General features: G+C 38.7%; 2 protein-coding genes across 3 annotated transcripts in view; one reads left to right on the top strand and one right to left on the bottom strand.

The window, feature by feature from the left end:
- The window catches only part of si:dkey-97m3.1 (fatty acyl-CoA reductase 1), a 61,097-nt gene extending 41,289 nt beyond the window's left edge, over window positions 1-19,808 (top strand). Inside the window, exons 8-13 of one of the 2 annotated variants that reach the window (XM_035674932.1) lie at window positions 66-95; window positions 382-449; window positions 15,738-15,909; window positions 15,995-16,124; window positions 16,874-17,001; window positions 17,347-19,808. In XM_035674932.1, the coding sequence (XP_035530825.1) occupies window positions 66-95; window positions 382-449; window positions 15,738-15,909; window positions 15,995-16,124; window positions 16,874-17,001; window positions 17,347-17,509 (691 nt within the window). In that variant the 3' untranslated portion in view covers window positions 17,510-19,808. The remainder of the gene's footprint in view (window positions 1-65; window positions 96-381; window positions 450-15,737; window positions 15,910-15,994; window positions 16,125-16,873; window positions 17,002-17,346) is intronic. The other variant, XM_035674940.1, reaches the window with a different exon arrangement.
- Window positions 19,809-21,084: 1,276 nt separating this feature from the next.
- The window catches only part of LOC118339362 (endoplasmic reticulum-Golgi intermediate compartment protein 2-like), a 5,503-nt gene continuing 1,550 nt past the window's right edge, over window positions 21,085-25,037 (bottom strand). The window contains exons 4-14 of the mRNA XM_035676955.1: window positions 24,842-24,888; window positions 24,651-24,718; window positions 24,488-24,528; window positions 23,990-24,091; window positions 23,771-23,866; window positions 23,546-23,601; window positions 23,166-23,264; window positions 22,745-22,842; window positions 22,423-22,585; window positions 21,703-21,782; window positions 21,085-21,577 (exon numbers count right to left, since the gene is read on the bottom strand). Coding sequence (XP_035532848.1) covers window positions 21,506-21,577; window positions 21,703-21,782; window positions 22,423-22,585; window positions 22,745-22,842; window positions 23,166-23,264; window positions 23,546-23,601; window positions 23,771-23,866; window positions 23,990-24,091; window positions 24,488-24,528; window positions 24,651-24,718; window positions 24,842-24,888 — 922 coding nt within the window. The 3' untranslated portion in view covers window positions 21,085-21,505. The remainder of the gene's footprint in view (window positions 21,578-21,702; window positions 21,783-22,422; window positions 22,586-22,744; window positions 22,843-23,165; window positions 23,265-23,545; window positions 23,602-23,770; window positions 23,867-23,989; window positions 24,092-24,487; window positions 24,529-24,650; window positions 24,719-24,841; window positions 24,889-25,037) is intronic.

Consider the following 25,037-nt stretch of genomic DNA (forward strand, 5'->3'; position numbering starts at 1 on the left):
TCAACATTGCATGTTATGTGATTATACCAGTGTTTATGTACCTGACAACCTGTACTTATTTTCAGAAGGAAAACAGAAAAACAGAAAAATATAAGTTAAGTATTGACTCCCGCATTGGAAATTATGTTAACTTTAAGAGGTTAATTTAGTTTCTCAGGCTATATGTATATCCAGTGTCTTGTCAGAAGTCTTTTTAAAGGCCTGCATGTGTTCTGTCAAGAGAAAAATATACCTGTTTTTCTTTTTTTAAATGGGTTTGTGATCATAGCACCATAGCTTCATAGCTTAAACAGACTCGTACAGTGCAGTGTTACCAGGAAATGTAGACTAGTACGTATTTTTATCAGCATGATTATGACCTTATTCTCCCACACTCTGCAGACCTAAATCAGCTCTGGTGTACAACTGCACGACTGGAGGCATCAACCCGTTCCACTGGGGAGAGATTGGTAGGTACATTGTTTGTTGTCTTCCTTAAAGGTAATCGAAACCTGTCACTGCAGGCGGATATTTATAGAGCTGTTTTGTCTGCGCCTGCTGGCATCCCACAATATTGTTGTCCCGCTTCACTACAATTACTTAAGTGGTATTTTCTGTCGACTTTTTTATTTTTAGACGCTTCCCTACATTTATACAAATATCTCTACTTTCTACTCCTTACATTTTCAAAACAGGCTTGTAACTTTTAGTTGTAATGAATTGAGGGAATTTTTTTGCATCATTGCACGCCTTTTCAGCTTCAGACTGCTCGCATATCATGCATAAACAGATGTTAATCGGGACAAACGGCATAAGAGATGAAACAAACAAGGGGGGGAGATCAGCGCCTATTTGAAGTTTTTAGATTAGCTAGCACAGAAACAGTGGTAGAAACGGTCCAACAATCTCTGGGGCACTAAAGGCAAGGCTAGCATTAAGCACGTTACTATGCAGCCCATTATCTCAGAGATGAATGCTGTGTTTTTTGCTTTCTTATTAACCCCCTTGTACCTCGTACATTTTTCAGAGCACCATTTGATGTCGTCCTTCAAGAGGAACCACGCTGGAGCAGGCTTTTCGCAGACCCAACGCCAACATCACCTCCAACTACCTGATCAACCAGTTACTGGGATTTCCTATGTCAGCCCACAAGTTCCCTGCTCATCTGTACGATCTTCCTGCGCTCTCTGCGCAAAATCCGCAGTTAAGACTCGCAGTTATCTGGTTCTCGTACTTGAAAACTAAAGAGAAGTTCAAGTGTGTGTTAACCTCTGACCCCCCTCACTTTAGGATGGATGCCGCATGTCTTCAACCGGTCTGCACAAGGCTATGGCCTGTGGCAGTATTTCAGTAGTCAGGGACTGGGAGTGGAACTTCTGAGAACATGAAACATGCTGATGAGGGGGCCAGTCCTAACCCCGCAGAGGGACAAGGAGAGGAGAACTGTACATGATTGCCAGTTTGCGCGGGCCAAATATTTCAACTACATGACCATTCCTGTAAAGACAGGGTCTGAACAAGCACTATTTGCTCAATAAGTCTCATCTGAGGAAGGGGTCGTCTGATAAACTCTTCTTAACCCACCTGAAGCTCTGTGCAAATTTACAACAGACTCCAAGTACAGTGGTAGATTAGTAACTAAGTACATTTTACTTTTATTTTTGACTATTTTGGCAGCACTGTATCTTATATTTAACTTCATTTTAGATGGAAATATTGCATATATTCCTATTTTTTATACATTTACATGGACTGCTATAGTTACAGTCCCTTGCAGATTAAGGTTTCATAAAACCACATTGCATCCGTGTAAAATATGAATTAATTGCTATAGATAAACTACCCCCGTAGAATACAAAGTACACACTGATGCAGCTGTGTTCACTGCTTGTAGCTGTCAGTAATTAGTACAATATATAACTCTAGATAATGATAACATTCTTTAAGCAGCTTTCTTCCATTTTAGCACATTTAGCTAATAATACTGTGCTTTCAGATTTCAAGTAAAGAGTATTGCAAAAGCCCCTTATTGGTTGAGAGAAACTTGCAAGTTAAGGGAGAAAATTTTATTTTCCCTTTTTTCTGGCTCACTTTTGAGGCTTCCGTTGAATGAGGTTTTTATTGGGAGGGGCTATTCGCTCCATCTGTGATTTGAGAAGTGGAATTTCGATTATTTCATTTTGTCAATAACATTCACAGCCTTGTTTTTTGGTTCCTAACACTCTCTAACATTCTTTTCTATTTCTTTGCAGACATTCAACTATTGGATTTGCGCCAGCTGAAACTGAGCCTGGAGTACATTCGAGAGGGATTACTGCATTGGCCCACCAAGAAGTACGTCCTGAATGGAAAACATGTCTGACATTCCTGCTGCCAGGCAGATTCTGGGAGGGAAGTGAAGTCATATTTCACTTAAGGGAGGGCTATTGGGACAGTTGGGCCATTAATAAGTCAACATTTGGGCATTTAAATAATTGCTAATAGAAATGAAACCCAGGCAAGAATAAGTTTTTTTTCGTGTCACTCACAGAAACTACTATCTGCTGTGTTGTGCCGGTACACTAGTATAAAATAATGATGATAAATTATAGGCAGTTGCATAATTTATTCAAAGCTCTGATGCAGATACTAATTCTCCCGATTTGTGTAATCTCAAGCCAAGTGGTCTGCTGGGCGGCTACTACGAATCCAAAGTTTTGAATAGTACTTGCTCAATACGATCAGAAAAAGAACTTCTGTTTTCGCGTATGATGTTCAGGAACAAAAAATCATCAAGGCTGTACTTGAAAATGTTCAATGTTGAAAATTATATAGAATTATGATATTTTCATTCAATCTTTCAACTGCATTAGTATGGTGGAGAGACAACACTATGTACTTCTCACCTTTCCTTATTTGACTATTACGCGCACTTGTTCCAGAACATCGTAACAGAGGGAATATTTCCTTAATGAATGTTCTCTCTTAAACTCATATCACAGACTCTGCATAATATATTTCTCTACTATTGATAATGACTGCAAGACAGTGATTTTATATTAGTAAAATGTGCTTAAAATGGAGAATCGCTGCTCCTCTGAACAGACAGAAATGCTCGTCATAAACACTGTATTCATGTTACTAGAGTTAGTACGTCTTTGGTTACTATTTACTGATGGCGGCACAACCTCATGCATTCGATGGATCACTATCAGCTTGACTTACCGCATCCAGCTCACCCAGGGTAACCAACTGAATCTTTCTTCACCACCTCCAACCAACCAACGTAAATCTAACTCTCCATCCAATATATCAGCTCGCTACGCTAAATCCTTCTGTATTACGATATACTAACGGCAAAACTATCTTAAATAGTTTACACGGATCACTGTCTTGTTGATGAAAAAAACACCCTCTCAATATACAAAAATTCGTGAGAGCTGCTCATACCTAATAACTTAGTCATTATATAAAATGTAATGCACAAAATACTAGAATATCTAAGTACTCGACCATTTTCCATCTAAAATGAAGTTATCTACCAAAACATTTGACAGTATTATAATATGTCTCGATAATCATACTAGTTACTATAATATAGAACTAAAGATATATACCATGTACATTTGTCTAATAAATTATATCACAACCTGATATGTCTTGTGGAGTCTGTTTTGAATTTGCACGATGCTTCAGGTCTCGCGACGTTCAGAAGTATATCCCATTCCTCTTATAAACTGCACCTATGTCATACCATGTGTACTTGACTGTGCAAATATAATTTGTTTTTTTTCAGGACTGTCATCATTCAAGATGTGATGGTTAATTGTGATGGGCCTTCACTAAAATCCATCACATTTGTACATGCTACACTTCTCTTCTCTGTGTGGGTTTCTGAACGTCTCATCATGCTAATCGTTTCAATGTTCTACACGTTATTATCTCATTCTCTCCACAAATGTCACTCGCGCAAGTGTTATTGAAATAACTACCACGTCGAGGGCTTCGAATGTGCTCTCTGTATGTCGCAGTTTATCTAAGGTTTGGAAGATGACTCTACTCCTAACAATAACGCCAAACACGCTATTACATCGCATAAATGAGGGTGTCAGATTTCCCAAAGCCACTATGAACTCTATCTCATAGTTTCAACAGTACTGTAGAACGAAAAGTATAATTACTGGTGTATCTCCACACAATAGTGACACACGCGCTTTTGTCCAGAGATTGGTATTCCGCAAAGGAACATACAGATGCCCATCTTCCTGCTCCGACAAAAGTCATATGGAGGGCAGGGAACTTGTGGTGACTAGTTGAACTCCCATTGCTACTGGTATGACATTCATGGTAATAGTTGAGTAGAGATGTATTTCAGTTTAGGCTGTCTTTGGGTCTGCGGAAAGCCTGCTCTATGGCTGGGATTATCCTACCTGTTTCTAAAGGACGCATCTACATCCACTTTTACATTGGGTCGCTCTGTATAAATATTTGTACAGCATATCGAAACTATAGTAATGTCTAGGTCAACACTGGGCGGTTAATAAATGGATAACAAACACAGGCATTCAATCTATCCTAAATTGACTAAAATAGGCTGTACATAGTAAAGTGACTTAATGCTATCGCTTGTGCTTTGAGCGCCTAAAGAGCATGTTGGTTGACGGTTTCTACCAGCTTGTTTCTGTTGCAATTAAGCTAATCATAAATAATCAAAATAAAACAAATCTGTAAGGGTCTGACGTCTCGCCCCTTGTTATGTAGTTCAGTCTCATCAATGCCTTATGTCGCACAATATTAATTCTCCTGATATACAATGCACCATGACACATAGAGCTGACGTGACCCTTGAAGCTGATCACACAAAGGAGCTCAAATAGCAGCATACATAGAAAAAAACAATATCCCCTCTTCCCCTCTCAATCACTATCAGTACTACAAGCCTTGTTTTGATAAAAATGTAAAGGAAGTAGAACCAATAAATAAGAGATAATTTACTAGAAACTAACAATTAAAATGTTAGGAGTAAAAAAAAAAAGTCGCAAAACCCGAAAAAATACACTTATAGAATAAAATGTAATCAGATACGTGAACTTAGTAAGTAGCAAGATGAAGTAGATTATGAATATCCTCATTCACCTTCAAATGTCTCAGCCCGACAGTTCCTCCGATTATAGAAATACTAACTATTAATAAATAATTATCGAAAAAATAAAACCATTAATACCTCACCATCATCACCAATTACATTAATTGGAAATTGAGCAGTATAAGACACATAAGTAATGTATAGCCAAATTAGGAGAGTCTTGACCTTTGGAACACCTTCAGAAACGCAGGTTAAGTGTTTAAACTCTTACACAAGATTTTGTCAACATAGCTTTCATCAAATACATTCAGCTTATGAAAATAGCAAATTGGACCCTAACAGCATTCAAAAAACCCACATAAACGTATGAGAGAACCACGAAAATAACCTGGGTTCATAGCCTCGTCATACAACCTAGTTCAGTGATCTCATGATTCAAATAAAAAGAGAAAAAAGATACGCTTTAGCATGACAAAATTACAAAATCCTCCAGATTACTCAAACATTCCTCTGACACAGTGACATTATGATAACTGTGGTAAACACATCAAGATTGCAAGTCAATACAAACGCAGGTATACAAATGCACTTCAGGACAAACTCCAAAATACCTAAGTCATATACTCAAACACATTTTCGACAAAAGGTCTGGTCTCTACTTGGGGGGGTCTATCCTCTGATCAATGCAGACAAAACACACCAATAAATATAGAACTCCTACATGCACACACTGAAGGCACGCACAGGCCAGCCCCTCCTTCCATCCTATACTTCACGCAGCACACATCACCCATTCAGACAGAGCATCAGCCACATCTCGCACAGTAAAAGGACCTCCAAGTATACAACTCACAACAACACGCTCACGCAAACCTACAGGCCTTAGCACGGCTCTTCTATGGCAAAAAACAGTAAATATTGTAGGTTGCATTGCGGCGATAGAAATACAAAAAGATCGAGGGTAGCACAGCCCAGTCTGATCGCACAGACCTCACCCAACCCCCCCTTGCGCCTGGGCGGAGTTATTGCTGCTAACCTTGAGCTGCCTTTAGAATAGTGTCTAAGTACTATCTACTTGTTACAATACACCCTAGCCACCATACCACATAACATAATATAACAATAGAGACAAAGCCTCCTCCTTAATTTGTACTTATATAATAAATATCTAATATATTTCCCAATACATATCTGCTTAATCTCTTCAGGTACTCCTTATATATATAAAGTCAAGTGAAACCTTGAATGCTCCCGCCTCCTCTCCTCTCTCACTTCCTCACTTCCCGCGCGCTCTTACAGATTAGAGCTATCACTTGGTTCACCTCTTTTACATCCATATATCACGCTCGAGTTAGCTCAGAATGTAGAAAGACCTAACTCTTATGCTACGAGCCATCTGTCACAAACATATTTCCTTCGGTTTGTCGTATAAGGAGGGAGCATGTATACCTATAGAATATTAGTTTCGCTAATGGGAAATCTGGATTGCTTGTATTGTCTTCACAGGATTCCGACCACAGATCTTCCCACAGATCTGACCAAAAGTGTTAATGTGTGAGATGTAGCAGAGCAATGTGCTGAATGATTCGAGAGTACGCGTAGACAGAGACAAGAAAACTGGAAGAGCGATGACGGTAAGAGATGTAGCGGATATGGTGGTTGCAGAGCAGGCACTTCATCGCGGAGGAAGACAGGAAGGGGGTTACAAACAGATGATGCACCTTCTACTGGGAACGTGGAAAAGGGGACAAAACTTAATATTAAATGTTTGTTATGCGCAAAAGCCCTCCCTTCCCGGTATCAATTAACGGCTCTGATGGTCAGATAACAGAAATTCTAATGACCTGTAGAAATCTCTCAAATGTTGCTTTACAGACATTTGTAACTCCATGCTCCTTCGCACCCAAACAAACAAACCACACTACAAACGCCCCCATAATTACTAAACAACAGCAATCCTTTAACCAATCACTTATATCCACAAAATGACCACGCGTCAACCACAACACCATCAATCGCTGCAAAAGAAAATAAACAAAAAAAATGCCGCATAGTAAACCGAGAACAAAGCACGATCAGAAGAATGAAAGATGGACGAGAGATGAGGTTCTTACTTGTTCAACTCGCCGACGTCTGACATCCACAGGACTATAATTGCGCAGCCATAATACTCTGATATACGCGAACCACGTGGGAGGGAAACATAGAAGCGTTTTCACTCTTCATGTGCAGTCTAATCGCCGCCATGTGACCCGCTCAACCAAATAATACAGTATTCAAAAGATCAAACAGTGTAAGGCTAGAGCAAACGAGATTCAATTCTCAATTATATGCACCTGAAATTATCTGTGCAGTTCAATAAAATGCTGCATCATACAAAAGGTCAAAATAACGACTATTATATGAGTGTACTTGTTCGCATAAAATCCCATTAATGACACAAGCGCATCATCAAGTATATTTTAACCAATAATCAAATCTATATAAGGTAGATAACGTAACCGATTTACCTACTTCATTATGCATAGTTACACAACATCAAGTCGCACTTGACAACATGTGTGATGCGATGGATAGCTCGGATGAGTCTGTACTTGCACACCGTTGGGTGAACTTTGAAGAAAATGACAATGCTAAAAATCAGTCCATGCCTCGCCCCACAAACCACAACAACATAGTATCAAACATCCTGAACCCAAATCCTGCAATACCAAACTTCAATTTTAGCATAATAGTGTGAGCTAACGTTTGCCAAAGTTGGTACAGAAACACAGCTGTGGCTGACGCGAGAACCTGCGAAAAACTAAGGTACTGACAGTGTAAATTTGACCTGATTACAGCGCTATACGGTGATATTATGTGTTCATGGTGATCTATTGAGGATTGTTAGTTGAAATTTTTCACGTGTAAAACGCACAGTCAGACCTCATGAGGAAAGGGTTCATTGGACACCAGAGTTCAGTAGGATTAAGTCTCCGTAGGTACCATAAAAAATGTGTACACAATTATCAGCACTCCGTATCATTGATTTCAGGAGGAATTCGACCAGGGTGGCCGAATTTAGGATACTTACATACTATTTTGGCCATCAAAATACAAGTTTGTGTTTTCACAGCAGCGATTTAAACATTGAAACAATAGGTTAAACAAGAACTAATAATCCTGTTCCATCAGGACAAAACAGAGTCAGTTGTGCTGTTATCGTGCAGGCTCACTGAAAGGCTCGGCTACATAAAGTGGATGTAACCAAAGTATGATCATTGTAAAACACTGTGCCCTATCATGAAAACTGGGCGCCATGAAAGAGTCTTATTGAGCTCATCATTTCAAATTGAAATAAATACCTGTTCTGTCAGCCAATACTCATGACTTACTTAATAATAAAGAACAAATGCTCCTGCAGGTATCCTCAGTAATCCTCAGCACCAAATATTCCATTCTTCGTGTCTCTCTCCAGCATGTTGTTGGCAGACCAGCTCTCCACAAGAGGGCCCCCGACCACCAAACGACACAGCTTGAACGTACGATCGACAGGGGACGTTTATGTTCGACAACAACTAGGAGTATTGATTGTTCAGTAACGAGCTAATAATACTGTGCTTTCAGATTTCAAGTAAAGAGTATTGCAAAAGCCCCTTATTGGTTGAGAGAAACTTGCAAGTTAAGGGAGAAAATTTTATTTTCCCTTTTTTCTGGCTCACTTTTGAGGCTTCCGTTGAATGAGGTTTTTATTGGGAGGGGCTATTCGCTCCATCTGTGATTTGAGAAGTGGAATTTCGATTATTTCATTTTGTCAATAACATTCACAGCCTTGTTTTTTGGTTCCTAACACTCTCTAACATTCTTTTCTATTTCTTTGCAGACATTCAACTATTGGATTTGCGCCAGCTGAAACTGAGCCTGGAGTACATTCGAGAGGGATTACTGCATTGGCCCACCAAGAAGTACGTCCTGAATGGAAAACATGTCTGACATTCCTGCTGCCAGGCAGATTCTGGGAGGGAAGTGAAGTCATATTTCACTTAAGGGAGGGCTATTGGGACAGTTGGGCCATTAATAAGTCAACATTTGGGCATTTAAATAATTGCTAATAGAAATGAAACCCAGGCAAGAATAAGTTTTTTTTCGTGTCACTCACAGAAACTACTATCTGCTGTGTTGTGCCGGTACACTAGTATAAAATAATGATGATAAATTATAGGCAGTTGCATAATTTATTCAAAGCTCTGATGCAGATACTAATTCTCCCGATTTGTGTAATCTCAAGCCAAGTGGTCTGCTGGGCGGCTACTACGAATCCAAAGTTTTGAATAGTACTTGCTCAATACGATCAGAAAAAGAACTTCTGTTTTCGCGTATGATGTTCAGGAACAAAAAATCATCAAGGCTGTACTTGAAAATGTTCAATGTTGAAAATTATATAGAATTATGATATTTTCATTCAATCTTTCAACTGCATTAGTATGGTGGAGAGACAACACTATGTACTTCTCACCTTTCCTTATTTGACTATTACGCGCACTTGTTCCAGAACATCGTAACAGAGGGAATATTTCCTTAATGAATGTTCTCTCTTAAACTCATATCACAGACTCTGCATAATATATTTCTCTACTATTGATAATGACTGCAAGACAGTGATTTTATATTAGTAAAATGTGCTTAAAATGGAGAATCGCTGCTCCTCTGAACAGACAGAAATGCTCGTCATAAACACTGTATTCATGTTACTAGAGTTAGTACGTCTTTGGTTACTATTTACTGATGGCGGCACAACCTCATGCATTCGATGGATCACTATCAGCTTGACTTACCGCATCCAGCTCACCCAGGGTAACCAACTGAATCTTTCTTCACCACCTCCAACCAACCAACGTAAATCTAACTCTCCATCCAATATATCAGCTCGCTACGCTAAATCCTTCTGTATTACGATATACTAACGGCAAAACTATCTTAAATAGTTTACACGGATCACTGTCTTGTTGATGAAAAAAACACCCTCTCAATATACAAAAATTCGTGAGAGCTGCTCATACCTAATAACTTAGTCATTATATAAAATGTAATGCACAAAATACTAGAATATCTAAGTACTCGACCATTTTCCATCTAAAATGAAGTTATCTACCAAAACATTTGACAGTATTATAATATGTCTCGATAATCATACTAGTTACTATAATATAGAACTAAAGATATATACCATGTACATTTGTCTAATAAATTATATCACAACCTGATATGTCTTGTGGAGTCTGTTTTGAATTTGCACGATGCTTCAGGTCTCGCGACGTTCAGAAGTATATCCCATTCCTCTTATAAACTGCACCTATGTCATACCATGTGTACTTGACTGTGCAAATATAATTTGTTTTTTTTCAGGACTGTCATCATTCAAGATGTGATGGTTAATTGTGATGGGCCTTCACTAAAATCCATCACATTTGTACATGCTACACTTCTCTTCTCTGTGTGGGTTTCTGAACGTCTCATCATGCTAATCGTTTCAATGTTCTACACGTTATTATCTCATTCTCTCCACAAATGTCACTCGCGCAAGTGTTATTGAAATAACTACCACGTCGAGGGCTTCGAATGTGCTCTCTGTATGTCGCAGTTTATCTAAGGTTTGGAAGATGACTCTACTCCTAACAATAACGCCAAACACGCTATTACATCGCATAAATGAGGGTGTCAGATTTCCCAAAGCCACTATGAACTCTATCTCATAGTTTCAACAGTACTGTAGAACGAAAAGTATAATTACTGGTGTATCTCCACACAATAGTGACACACGCGCTTTTGTCCAGAGATTGGTATTCCGCAAAGGAACATACAGATGCCCATCTTCCTGCTCCGACAAAAGTCATATGGAGGGCAGGGAACTTGTGGTGACTAGTTGAACTCCCATTGCTACTGGTATGACATTCATGGTAATAGTTGAGTAGAGATGTATTTCAGTTTAGGCTGTCTTTGGGTCTGCGGAAAGCCTGCTCTATGGCTGGGATTATCCTACCTGTTTCTAAAGGACGCATCTACATCCACTTTTACATTGGGTCGCTCTGTATAAATATTTGTACAGCATATCGAAACTATAGTAATGTCTAGGTCAACACTGGGCGGTTAATAAATGGATAACAAACACAGGCATTCAATCTATCCTAAATTGACTAAAATAGGCTGTACATAGTAAAGTGACTTAATGCTATCGCTTGTGCTTTGAGCGCCTAAAGAGCATGTTGGTTGACGGTTTCTACCAGCTTGTTTCTGTTGCAATTAAGCTAATCATAAATAATCAAAATAAAACAAATCTGTAAGGGTCTGACGTCTCGCCCCTTGTTATGTAGTTCAGTCTCATCAATGCCTTATGTCGCACAATATTAATTCTCCTGATATACAATGCACCATGACACATAGAGCTGACGTGACCCTTGAAGCTGATCACACAAAGGAGCTCAAATAGCAGCATACATAGAAAAAAACAATATCCCCTCTTCCCCTCTCAATCACTATCAGTACTACAAGCCTTGTTTTGATAAAAATGTAAAGGAAGTAGAACCAATAAATAAGAGATAATTTACTAGAAACTAACAATTAAAATGTTAGGAGTAAAAAAAAAAAGTCGCAAAACCCGAAAAAATACACTTATAGAATAAAATGTAATCAGATACGTGAACTTAGTAAGTAGCAAGATGAAGTAGATTATGAATATCCTCATTCACCTTCAAATGTCTCAGCCCGACAGTTCCTCCGATTATAGAAATACTAACTATTAATAAATAATTATCGAAAAAATAAAACCATTAATACCTCACCATCATCACCAATTACATTAATTGGAAATTGAGCAGTATAAGACACATAAGTAATGTATAGCCAAATTAGGAGAGTCTTGACCTTTGGAACACCTTCAGAAACGCAGGTTAAGTGTTTAAACTCTTACACAAGATTTTGTCAACATAGCTTTCATCAAATACATTCAGCTTATGAAAATAGCAAATTGGACCCTAACAGCATTCAAAAAACCCACATAAACGTATGAGAGAACCACGAAAATAACCTGGGTTCATAGCCTCGTCATACAACCTAGTTCAGTGATCTCATGATTCAAATAAAAAGAGAAAAAAGATACGCTTTAGCATGACAAAATTACAAAATCCTCCAGATTACTCAAACATTCCTCTGACACAGTGACATTATGATAACTGTGGTAAACACATCAAGATTGCAAGTCAATACAAACGCAGGTATACAAATGCACTTCAGGACAAACTCCAAAATACCTAAGTCATATACTCAAACACATTTTCGACAAAAGGTCTGGTCTCTACTTGGGGGGGTCTATCCTCTGATCAATGCAGACAAAACACACCAATAAATATAGAACTCCTACATGCACACACTGAAGGCACGCACAGGCCAGCCCCTCCTTCCATCCTATACTTCACGCAGCACACATCACCCATTCAGACAGAGCATCAGCCACATCTCGCACAGTAAAAGGACCTCCAAGTATACAACTCACAACAACACGCTCACGCAAACCTACAGGCCTTAGCACGGCTCTTCTATGGCAAAAAACAGTAAATATTGTAGGTTGCATTGCGGCGATAGAAATACAAAAAGATCGAGGGTAGCACAGCCCAGTCTGATCGCACAGACCTCACCCAACCCCCCCTTGCGCCTGGGCGGAGTTATTGCTGCTAACCTTGAGCTGCCTTTAGAATAGTGTCTAAGTACTATCTACTTGTTACAATACACCCTAGCCACCATACCACATAACATAATATAACAATAGAGACAAAGCCTCCTCCTTAATTTGTACTTATATAATAAATATCTAATATATTTCCCAATACATATCTGCTTAATCTCTTCAGGTACTCCTTATATATATAAAGTCAAGTGAAACCTTGAATGCTCCCGCCTCCTCTCCTCTCTCACTTCCTCACTTCCCGCGCGCTCTTACAGATTAGAGCTATCACTTGGTTCACCTCTTTTACATCCATATATCACGCTCGAGTTAGCTCAGAATGTAGAAAGACCTAACTCTTATGCTACGAGCCATCTGTCACAAACATATTTCCTTCGGTTTGTCGTATAAGGAGGGAGCATGTATACCTATAGAATATTAGTTTCGCTAATGGGAAATCTGGATTGCTTGTATTGTCTTCACAGGATTCCGACCACAGATCTTCCCACAGATCTGACCAAAAGTGTTAATGTGTGAGATGTAGCAGAGCAATGTGCTGAATGATTCGAGAGTACGCGTAGACAGAGACAAGAAAACTGGAAGAGCGATGACGGTAAGAGATGTAGCGGATATGGTGGTTGCAGAGCAGGCACTTCATCGCGGAGGAAGACAGGAAGGGGGTTACAAACAGATGATGCACCTTCTACTGGGAACGTGGAAAAGGGGACAAAACTTAATATTAAATGTTTGTTATGCGCAAAAGCCCTCCCTTCCCGGTATCAATTAACGGCTCTGATGGTCAGATAACAGAAATTCTAATGACCTGTAGAAATCTCTCAAATGTTGCTTTACAGACATTTGTAACTCCATGCTCCTTCGCACCCAAACAAACAAACCACACTACAAACGCCCCCATAATTACTAAACAACAGCAATCCTTTAACCAATCACTTATATCCACAAAATGACCACGCGTCAACCACAACACCATCAATCGCTGCAAAAGAAAATAAACAAAAAAAATGCCGCATAGTAAACCGAGAACAAAGCACGATCAGAAGAATGAAAGATGGACGAGAGATGAGGTTCTTACTTGTTCAACTCGCCGACGTCTGACATCCACAGGACTATAATTGCGCAGCCATAATACTCTGATATACGCGAACCACGTGGGAGGGAAACATAGAAGCGTTTTCACTCTTCATGTGCAGTCTAATCGCCGCCATGTGACCCGCTCAACCAAATAATACAGTATTCAAAAGATCAAACAGTGTAAGGCTAGAGCAAACGAGATTCAATTCTCAATTATATGCACCTGAAATTATCTGTGCAGTTCAATAAAATGCTGCATCATACAAAAGGTCAAAATAACGACTATTATATGAGTGTACTTGTTCGCATAAAATCCCATTAATGACACAAGCGCATCATCAAGTATATTTTAACCAATAATCAAATCTATATAAGGTAGATAACGTAACCGATTTACCTACTTCATTATGCATAGTTACACAACATCAAGTCGCAGTTACCAGATGGCTCGTAGCAGGATTAGGTCTCATCACTGCAACTCGCTGTTATGAAAGGGGAACCGTGTACTCTAATCTTACTGGCCCGAATGAGAATTAGGAATAAAGCTAATCTATATCACTGGGATTTATAAGAGACCAAAAAACAATAGTTGATGATGGAAAATATGAAGAATTTAAAAATACAAATAAAAGAGGAGGACCTTGTCTCTAGTACAGAGTAGTACTAGACCTCAAAGGGCAGCTCAAGGTTAGCAGCAATACTCGCAACCAGGCTGCAAGGGGGCCGGGCCACAGCTGGCTGTCACCTCGGATCTGGTCATCTCGGCCCCTGCAACCACCACATATCTGTTGCCATGGAAACAAACGGTGCAAGGCCTAGTTTGCGTGCTGTGTGTGTGATGTAATGTCTGTGGTCACATGGCTGTGCTCTGTCTGTGGATGGCTGCTGCTGGATAGGAGGAGGAGGGGCTGGCTGTGCTGCCCAGTGGGAGAAGTCATTGTGTGGCTTCTCTTTTCTGCCTGATATTCCCCCCCAAGAACCAGACCTCAAAATCGTGTTCTGATTTAAGACCAGGATTGGGTTCCTGGAAGTCATGATCCTTGTATAGAAACTGCAATCTGTGTGTGTTTACCCAGTTCATTGTTCCTTGTCAGAGGATGTTGATAATCTTGGATGTTTGAAATTGCTTTAAAGGATCTTTTTTTCTTTATTGCATCATGAGATCCTGACTTTTAGAGCGAGGCTAACCCAGGTTTATGCCTCTCATATGTTACCATTGCATTCAAGCTATGTATGACTGAGCTTTACAAAATCTAGAAGGTTTAACACTTACTGCTGTTCTGAAGTTGTTTCCAAAGTCCTCAAGACTCTCCTAACCTTCTGGCTAAAAAAAATATTCTATACGCTGCACAATAAATCAAGTTGATGGTTGATGGTATATGGTTTAATTTCATTATTTTAATAGTTATACATACACGAGGCACAAACTGGGGCTAGACAGGTGGGAAGTACAAATACTTCACTGCTCTACTAAGTTCACGTATCTGTACATTACTTAAGTGTATTTTTCTGTCGACTTTTTATTTTTACTCCCTACATTTTTATACAAATATCTCTACTTTCTACTCCTTACATTTTCAAAACAGGCTTGTAACTTTAGTTGTAATGAATTTGAGGGGAATTTTTTTTGCATCATTGCACGCCTTTTCAGCTTCAGGACTGTCGCATATCATGCATAACAGATGTAATGCGACAAACGGCATAAGAGATGAAACAAACAAGGGGGAGACTCAGCCCTATTTGAAGTTTTAGTTAGCTATGCACAGAAACAGCTGGTAGAAACGTCCACCATCTCTGGGGCTAAAGCAAGGCTAGCATTAAGCACTTACTATGAGCCATTATCTCAGAGATGAATGCTGTGTTTTGTTATCTTATTAACCCCCTTTACCCGTACAACTTTTTCAGAGCACCATGTGATGTCGTCCTTCAAGAGGAACCCACTGGAGCAGGCTTTCCGCAGACCCAACGCCAACATCACCTCCAACTACCTGATCAACCAGTACTGGATCCTAGTCAGCCACAAGTTCCCTGCCCTCATCTACGACCTCTTCCTGCGACTCTCTGGACAAAAGCCGCAGTAAGACTCGCAGTTATCTGTCTCGTACTTGAAAACTAAAGAGAAGTTCAAGTGTGTGGTAACCTCTGACCCCCCCTCACTTTAGGATGATGCGCATCTTCAACCGTCTGCACAAGGCTATCGGCCTGCTGGAGTATTTCAGTAGTCAGGACTGGGAGTGGAACTCTGAGAACATGAACATGCTGATGAGCCAGTTAACCCCAGAGGACAGGAAGGTAACTGTACATGATGGCAGTTTGGGGCCAAATATTTTAACTACTGACCCATCCTGTAAGACAGTCTGAACAAGCATATTTGCTCATAAGTCTCATCTGAAAGGTCGTTATAAATCTCTTCTAACCCACCTGAAGCTCTGTGCAAATTACAACAGACTCCAAGGACTACAGTGGTAGATTATAACTAAGTACATTTACTTTATTTTTGTACTATTTTGAGCCACTTTATACTTATATTTAACTTCATTTTAGATGGAAATATTGCATATATTCTATTTTTTACTACATTTACATGACTGCTATAGTTACAGTCCCTTGCAGATTAAGGTTTTTCATAAAAACCACATGATCCGTGTAAAATATGATTAATTGCTATAGATTAAACTACCCCGTAGTATACAAAGTACACACTGATGCAGCTGTGTTCACTGCTTGTAGCTTCAGTAATAGTACAATAGTATAACTCTAGTAATATAACATTCTGTTAAGCAGCTTTCTCCATTTTAAGCACATTTTACTAATAATACTGTGCTTTCATTTCAAGTAAAAGTAATTCAACCCTTATGGTTGAGAGAACTTGCAGTTAAGGAAATATTCCCTCTGCTCATTGGAGGCTTCCTAATAGTATTATGGAGTCTATTGCTCCATCTAGTGATTGAGAGTGGAATTTCATATTCATTTTTCAATTAACATTCAACAGCCTTGTTTTTTGTCTGAACACTCTCCTAACAGTCTTTTCTATCTTGCAGACATTCAACTTTGATGTGCGCCAGCTGAACTGGCCTGAGTACATCGAGAATTACTGCATTGGCACCAAGAAGTACGTCCTGAATGAAGACATGTCTGACATTCCTGCTGCCAGGCAGCATCTGAGGAAGTAAGTCTATTTACTTAAGAGGCTAGACAGTTTGCATAAAAGTCAACATTTGCATTTAAAATAATTGTAATAAAATGAAACCCCAGGAAAATAAGGTTTTTTTTCTTAATCACAAAGCTACCATCTGCTGGTGGTGGTGACACTATATAAAATAAAAATATGATAAATTATAGCATTGCCATAAATTATCAAACTTACCCATATGATAAGAAAGTGTATTCAGGATTCATAATACTACACAACTACATTTCCTGGAAAAAATGCTAATACAATACAATGTTTAATGTTTTTATCATTATGTCTGTGTTTATAAAAACTCTTCCTTCTCTTTTTCCTCTTTCCCAGACTGAGGAACATCCGCTACACCTTCAACACCCTGTTGGTCGTTTTCATCTGGAGGGTGTTTATCGCCCGCTCACAGATGGCCAGAAACATCTGGTACTTTGTGGTCAGCCTCTGTTTCAAGTTCCTCTCCTACTTCCGCGCATCCAGCACCATAACCAACTGAATCTTTCTCACCACCTCAAGCCAGAGACGGCAGGACGTAACATCTGAGACTCTGGCCATCCACAAAGGACACTTTAAATCCTCCTTTGAGTGTGGATTAGCAAGGGGCTCTCTACAGGTGGGGGCTGCAGTTGAGTGAAGCACTCAGAAGGGAGAAAAAGAGATCTACTAGCCATGAATTTTTTGTTTAGTTTAGAAATCATCAGTACCTGTACTGTTCAGTCACCAGATCCCGTCCAAAAGTGTCGTCATTTATTTTGTATCTACCTTTTTCTTCTCAAAGTGGCCAATTATATATGCAACAATAAGCCTTTTGTGTGACTTCCATTTTCTTCTCCACATCATTGTTCCCATCCTCTTAAATCTAGGTACATTGCCTTGCCTTGTGATAATTTTTTTTCATACTTGAAATATGGCAGTGCTTCAGTGAAGGACGATTTCTATAAGATTATTTTGGTTCTCTGTTTTTTACTGTGGGGATATCCTATTCCTCCTTTAATACGCAGGTGATTTGGATATCTGTATGTCTTGTATGCATTACGTGTATCTACTGCCTTTTTAAGAATACACCCAAACACTAAGCGGTGGTTATTTGTCTCGAAGCCAATCAACAGATTTTTGAGACTAGTATTAAAGCTAAATTCTGACCACACAAGACAACAGTATCCCAAAACATACAGATCTGCCATCTTCCCTGCTGTTGAGGTTGTCACTTATTTACTGTCACATATGATAATGTCAGTATGTCTTTGAACATAAACCTTGTTTGTTTGAATGCTCATCCACTTTTTGCCTGTTTGTACAGCAGTTTGTACTGAAACTAAGTTTACTACTTTTACATCTTTATACTTGCATCAAAAGCTAGTCTGATATATGTGGTAGACCTTGGCAGTGTATTATATATAAATAAGAGTAAAACAGAGTCAAGATTCTTTGTATAGTTCAGTATCACATACTGTACAATGTCTCCCAACTGTTAACAACCGAGCCCAAGTTTTCTTGGGACCAACTCACCCAAAACCTCAAAAGGCATTTCAAAGAGGGGACACCCCACCTCCCTCTCCTCAGACAGGTGGGGGTTAAATAAGAACCATAGGTGGGAAATTACAAATTCACATTAAGTTGTAATAGTTAGAAATGCCAAATGCGACAAGGGGGTCAAATGTTAATATAGTAAATCCAAAATCAAAAAGTCCAAGGAATGGGTCCAGTTGAAAATGTCCAATATCAATGATTGACATACTTCCATGTCCAAGATTGTTGGTATGTGAGGTTGGAGGACCAAGTAAAGATGGAGGAGACCTAGTTCCAGTTTGTGCCTCATGTATAAGCATTACATTTGAGTCACTGTGGTAACCATCCGTTTCTTTGTAAAATAATTACCCACAGATGTCTAAAAAACCCAGGAGGTAAGACTCTAACCATCTGGATGAAAGATTTCTTTTAGTCCTTGAGGCAGGCCTCTGGATACTGAAGTTATGAGGTTTGTTATGGCTGAGAAAGACCATATATTTATATGTTCGGGGAGACAATAAAAAACGTTCCTAGTGTGAATAAGGAAGCCAATGCAGGGAGGCTACAATTGGTTGATTTTTGAGTGCTCATAGCATTGTACTGACTTGAAAGCTGGGATTTTTCCAATTAAACCAAAAAAAGCGCATTAGAATAAATATCTTTTTGAAACCACTTTTGACAGCCAGTAAACTGCACAGAGCACAGTGCAATCACTACACTTAATTTCAATATAGAGTTGAGTGTCATCTGCATAAGAGCAAAACTTCACGCTACAGCTACAAAGGATTCCTCAGAACGGAAGAATATTGTGAAAAGTATTGGACCAAGTACGGAGCCCTGAGGGTCACCATACCTTACCTGATGGAGAGATGGACGAGTATTTTTAAGCAAGACAAACTGATCTATAAATTAGTATTACTGGACCTAAATCACAAAAGTGCAAGGTTATAGACGAAAGACTTGAGGCCCTCCTGGTATTACATCCTTGACTCCAGTTTAGAAGATCTGTAAATAGTTGAACTACATATTATTCTTATAGACTACCAAAAATTTTGACTGTTGATTTATGCTTGGTGAGTGTCTTCACAGGATTCCACCACAGAGCTTCCCACAGAGTCTACCAAAAGTGTTAAGTGTGACAGGCAAGTCTGATTTTTACTAAACAAACAAGAAAACTGTGTACAGTATTGTATGTGTTGCAAGGCTTGACTCAATACAAATACATAACAGATATGAGCCTTTATGGGAGAAAAGGGACAAAACTAAATAAATGTTTATGCAAAGCCCTGCCCCTGTCTGTGGTGTAGTCATGGTAACTGTCCTCTTGATTTCAGAGTAACAGAAATGTCTGCAGTTGTACGAGGTCTGTATGATGAAGTGGCTTCGTCAGAATTTGTTCTTACAGAGCTACAGGGTTTTTATACTGGTGTCGTTCTGGAGTTTTGCTCTTCTGTGTGTCTGTTCTGACCAAATTTGCAAATCAAACGCGGAGCACTGTTGGTACGGGAAACCCCAGGGTGGAACTTGTGTTACTGTATGTAACAAACAGCAACACGTAACCAATGACTTCATCTTATATTTTCTGCTGTCATTTGCAAAATGTTTGACCACCTTCATTACCTGCTCTGACAACACTTCATTCAAGTCTGCTTTGGCAAAATTAAAATAAAGTCGAAGAGGAAAAAGTGTGCCGCAGTCCATTAAACTTCTTAACAAAACCTCAAAATTACCAGTTACGTTATACTGATACTTTTTTGTTTTAATGATGTGCAAATAGGAGATGTATTCTGATTTTACACATCAAGGTCAGTTTACTTGTCATGGCCATTTTGTTTATTTTCTGTTTCTTCTTATACTAAGTGTGAAAAAAAATTCCCTAGTTATTGCAGCTTGGATTCAAAGGCTACTAATTAATAGCAGAAAGTGTCTGCATTATAAAGTGAGTGCATGTAGTTTGAAAGTCACAGGCATTTACCATAGGCTCTAACAAAAGATACTATCTAGCTTCATTATGGGAAATGTAGGATCCAGGGTTTTTGGAGCTTGATTCATATACTAGGGACTAAAAGTCATGATATTTAATCTGTCCCCCAATACAAGTACAACACTTGGAGTACCCTTTAAGCTTTTGTGCAGTTACATGGGTTTTAGGGATATTTTTCAACTGTAGAAGAGTTTTAATTTAAGCTCTGTAGTCCTTTATTTTCTCGAGGTGTCTCCAGGCTTCAAATGAGCTAATTTTCTTTCATTCTCAGGCTATTCAGTCTTTATAAGCTTGTTAATTTTTCAATATGCTCACTTGCTGCACCTAAAATACTAGTTATTAGAAATAGTCCACCCTTAAACTCTGGAATTTTTAAGTCTTAAAATATGGATTTACACTAAAGGCCAAAAGATGATCATTTACATTTTTCTACCTGCATCCAATGAAGTGGTTCACATTTCAGCAATCCAAGTATGTGAAGACCATCCATACTTGGGACTTTACTGAAGATGTAAACATTTTCCACACATTAATGCTATGAAATAACTGCACTGGTATTTTTTAATTTATGGCTATTTTTATCTTTTAATGGATTTGTGCTATTACAGCAAATGGAACAGAAAGCTTACAATGTTTCTAAAGAAACAAACTCCATCACAAGGAAATAATGTTTAAAAACACATGTATGACTACAGTCACAGGGCACACATTTTCCTGCAATGATCTGATGTGAACTTCACTATTTTCAAGTTAACAGGACAGTCAGACAGACCGCTTAACCCCTTTTCAGTAGAAAAACACAATTTCAAGACATATGGGAATGTTGACAATTTAAAAAAAATAAACTGAACAATATTAAATAACACAGGAAATCCTCTGACGATTACACCTTCTCTCCTACTGTAAGTCATACAATATGTAATCTCCTCACCATTAAACAATGCAAAAGGCAGACTCAGCACTTTAACAATGGCCAAAAGCCTGGTCACTGAAAAACAGCTATTCCTGAGGGACATTGTCAGCCGTCTGGTGATTGTTTAGATTGTTCATCTGGTTGTGTAGCTGTGCACCCTAGAACAGATTTAGCACAAGGAGTTTATTAGAGCTATTTCCTGGTGAAGTTTCCAGTGATTTTTAATACAGACAGAGAAATAAGACACATTAGAAACCCGTGTTTTGAATAAGGTTAGACTCACCTCTCTGGGCCGATAGACTCCAAGTTTGAAGCGACAGCAGATGACATCAAAAAAGAAGCCAACGAGCCCATGAAGCATGCCTTTAAAGAGAGAGCAGCACACAGAGATAAATGCACAAATTATATTTTACATTTTAAGTCAAACCTAGATTGAATTACTTGTTCCAATAAATCCTTTAAAGCAGTGTATTTATTAGCTTTACTTTGAAATTAAAAGCATAGAAATCAGGGCTGTGAATTAACTTCAGCTTAACAGCCCATATACATTACATCAACATATGTTTGATTCATTGCGTGTCAAATCATATAGAGGTTTTTGTTTAAATTACTACTTGAATACTTTTATGTATATGCTATTTGACACCAAAAATAAATTCTGTTTAATATGTTTAGTGAATTTTTAATGCATTGTTTGTTGCCCCTGGGAATTTTGTTATTTTCACACCCTAAAGAATGCCAAATTTCATGGCTCTAAGAGTTCAATTACTGAAGATATTGAACCCTACAAAGTTTAAGAGTGCAAAACTGAAGTGATTAAATTCAGAAAAAAAATTTAATATTTAACAATTAGGTGTCAAAAAGCATATACATAATGTTTTGAAGAATTGCCAATGTCTTCCTCCGATGTGACATTGTTTATCTGTGTTGTCCCTGTTTAAATAAACAAATAAAACAAATATTAAGATAAAAATAATAAGATTTCAGGTCAAACCAAACATACCTGTTGTGGAGAATATACCCCCGATAATGCCACACAGTCGCACCAGGAACTGCCAGGCTGGCATGTGCTGCTCACTGACCGTCACCATCAGAGAGCTGGTGTCGTACTTCACAAAGATGCCGGAAACGCCGTGGCTGCCCGCTGCGTGGTTTATCACCCGCTCCTTGGAAACAGACAGCAATGGTGGTCAGTGTTGTCCCGGGTTTCTCTTAAACTCTCCCTCCTTGCTCCAACCCTCCTCTTTTTTCTTTTTTTTTTGTTACGAGACCGCTTTGTAAAAGATGATGTGGTATTCTTGAGATTTAAATCCTTCTTTACTCACCCGCTCAGTCACAGAAAACTGGTGTGTGTCTGCAGATATCTTGTATGTGTTCAGTCTGGTTGGAACCACTGTGATGAAGTACTGGAACATCTGGTTATCTGTAGTAAAACACAGGAATAGTATGTGAAAAATCTCAATATTTTAGGTGCTTATATCAATTTCAAGAAGGAAAAACATGTCAACTATAGCTGAAGCAACTCAAAATGAAACTTAATTAACTCCACCATCGTGCTATCTGTATTATTTCCTATAGTACTATCTTAGCAGTGACCGTATAAGGTGAGCTAAGGAGAGTACGGGTCAACTCACAATTCAACTAAATCTCTCAACGCGTCATTAATTCTGCAGAAAACTGTGCTAGAAAACCACTCCATCATGTGTTTTATCCTCTCCTATCTCTTGAAAAATAGCAGTAACTTACTGTTATAGGTGATTTTCTCTGTGCCGTCCAGAGGATTGATAATGCCTGGTATCTCCTCTCCAAAAGATAAATGGTCTATTCGATGGGAGAAGTTGTACGCTGTAATGCAAAGATGAGAGGAAGCTCAAGTTCAATCAAGGCCGTGGGGAATCGCTGAACAAGCTCTAAATGAAACAGCCTGTATATAGTGCCATTTTAAAAGATTACTAATAATGATCTAAAATGCAACATTTAATAGTATTATTTGTGTAAAAACCTGCTTTCGTATTCAGTAAATTAAATGTCCTCAGGAAGATATATGCAATGTCAGCTGAAAATTGCTCTTTTTGCTGTCTCCTCGTTTTTCAAATCAAAGCATAATCAGAAAAAGAGTTACGCACTCTCGTGGCTCACGAAAGCTGCAATGTGGGCATGACCCTGAGGATGGTGAATGGGCCTGAAAAAGACAAGAGCAGCACAAAACAACTGGCATCTTTATAGCTTTCATACTTAAACAAATGATTCAGCTAGATAATGATAATGAATTTACAGCAGTTTTTAAATGGAGCTAAACAATCTTTAATTATATCTAATAACACATTTTGACAATACGTATAGTTTCTTACTTTCCCACAGTGATGTGTAGGTTCCCTGCCACCTTGTTGACATAGACATGCCCATGAATCCTGCAAGCATTGAGCGGCTCCATAGAGGCATCCTCCCTACACACACACACACACACACACAGTTATTGAGCACATCATTTAACTCCCTAATTGTTTAGCAGTATATCTAACAGGCTAAAATTAATGAAGACCTTGTTAGTCTGCACGTATGAAACTGACCTCGGGGGCAGGGCAGTGGGACCTCCTTTGAGGAGAGTTTTGTAAAGGACTTCTTGAAGAGCGTGTTCCTCTCTCAGCCTGCTCTGTATGAGAGTCAACGTCCTGAGGGCAAAAAAACAGGTTGGCACCAAACTGTAACTGGAATGTACTTTTGCAAGTTTCTCTGACTGCTGCAAACACCTGAGCGCTTCAAAAACAACCTCAGAGAGGAAGAGGAATGTTATCATACCAAATCTGTAATGACCGATTCCAGTTTTTCTACATAGTTTCAACCTTCCCCTGGCCACAAAATCATCTTAAATACACGTTTTAAGGTCTTTAAAATGATAATTACAATGTAAAATTAAACAACTTCAATAAAAACAAGACATTATAGACATTTTAAACTAAATCTAAGACATAAAACAGTGTACTTAACTGTACGGAAGCCTTCAAATTTGACACTACAAGACTTTTTTTTGTTACAGTATCTCCCTGTGTGATTTCATAAATGCTTACCTTTGCCACAGTCTCTGCTGTGGGGTCAGTTCAAAAATAGCCTGAACAAACAAAAGAGAGAGAGAGAGATGCAGTTGTGAAAAGCAGTGAAAAGAAAACCAATTTTAATCTGTTTAAGCAGAATCCAACACAACCTGAAGTTTGGAGACGTTGCTGTACTCACAGGCTCGTACTGGAGGCCGTTGGATGTGATCATGGTCTCAGCCAGGTCCAGAATATCTGCTCCAACATCTGCGATCACAGACATAAAATGCATGCAATCACTGCATTAAGTCACACATATTTACATTTTTAATGCACTTAAAATAAGTAAATAATTGCAAGTGAATGACAAAGAAGGTGGGGGATACTCACGCTGGCATTTCATGGCGACTGTTATGTCAATGTTTATTCTCAATTTACTATGAATGATAAAAGAAGAAGGGAATAATGTGTGTTTAAGAGTAATTTCCATACATACATTTGCATAAACTATAAATGTAAGCATGTAAAAAAGTGAATAAAAGTTAAAAGGAAGTCATAGGACTAGTTTTTGTGTGTGTGTGTGTGT

The sequence above is a fragment of the Morone saxatilis genome, unplaced genomic scaffold (genome assembly GCF_004916995.1).
Source record: "Morone saxatilis isolate NCDOM2014 unplaced genomic scaffold, NCSU_SB_2.0 Contig10, whole genome shotgun sequence".
In the NCBI taxonomy this organism is placed as follows: domain Eukaryota; kingdom Metazoa; phylum Chordata; class Actinopteri; family Moronidae; genus Morone; species Morone saxatilis.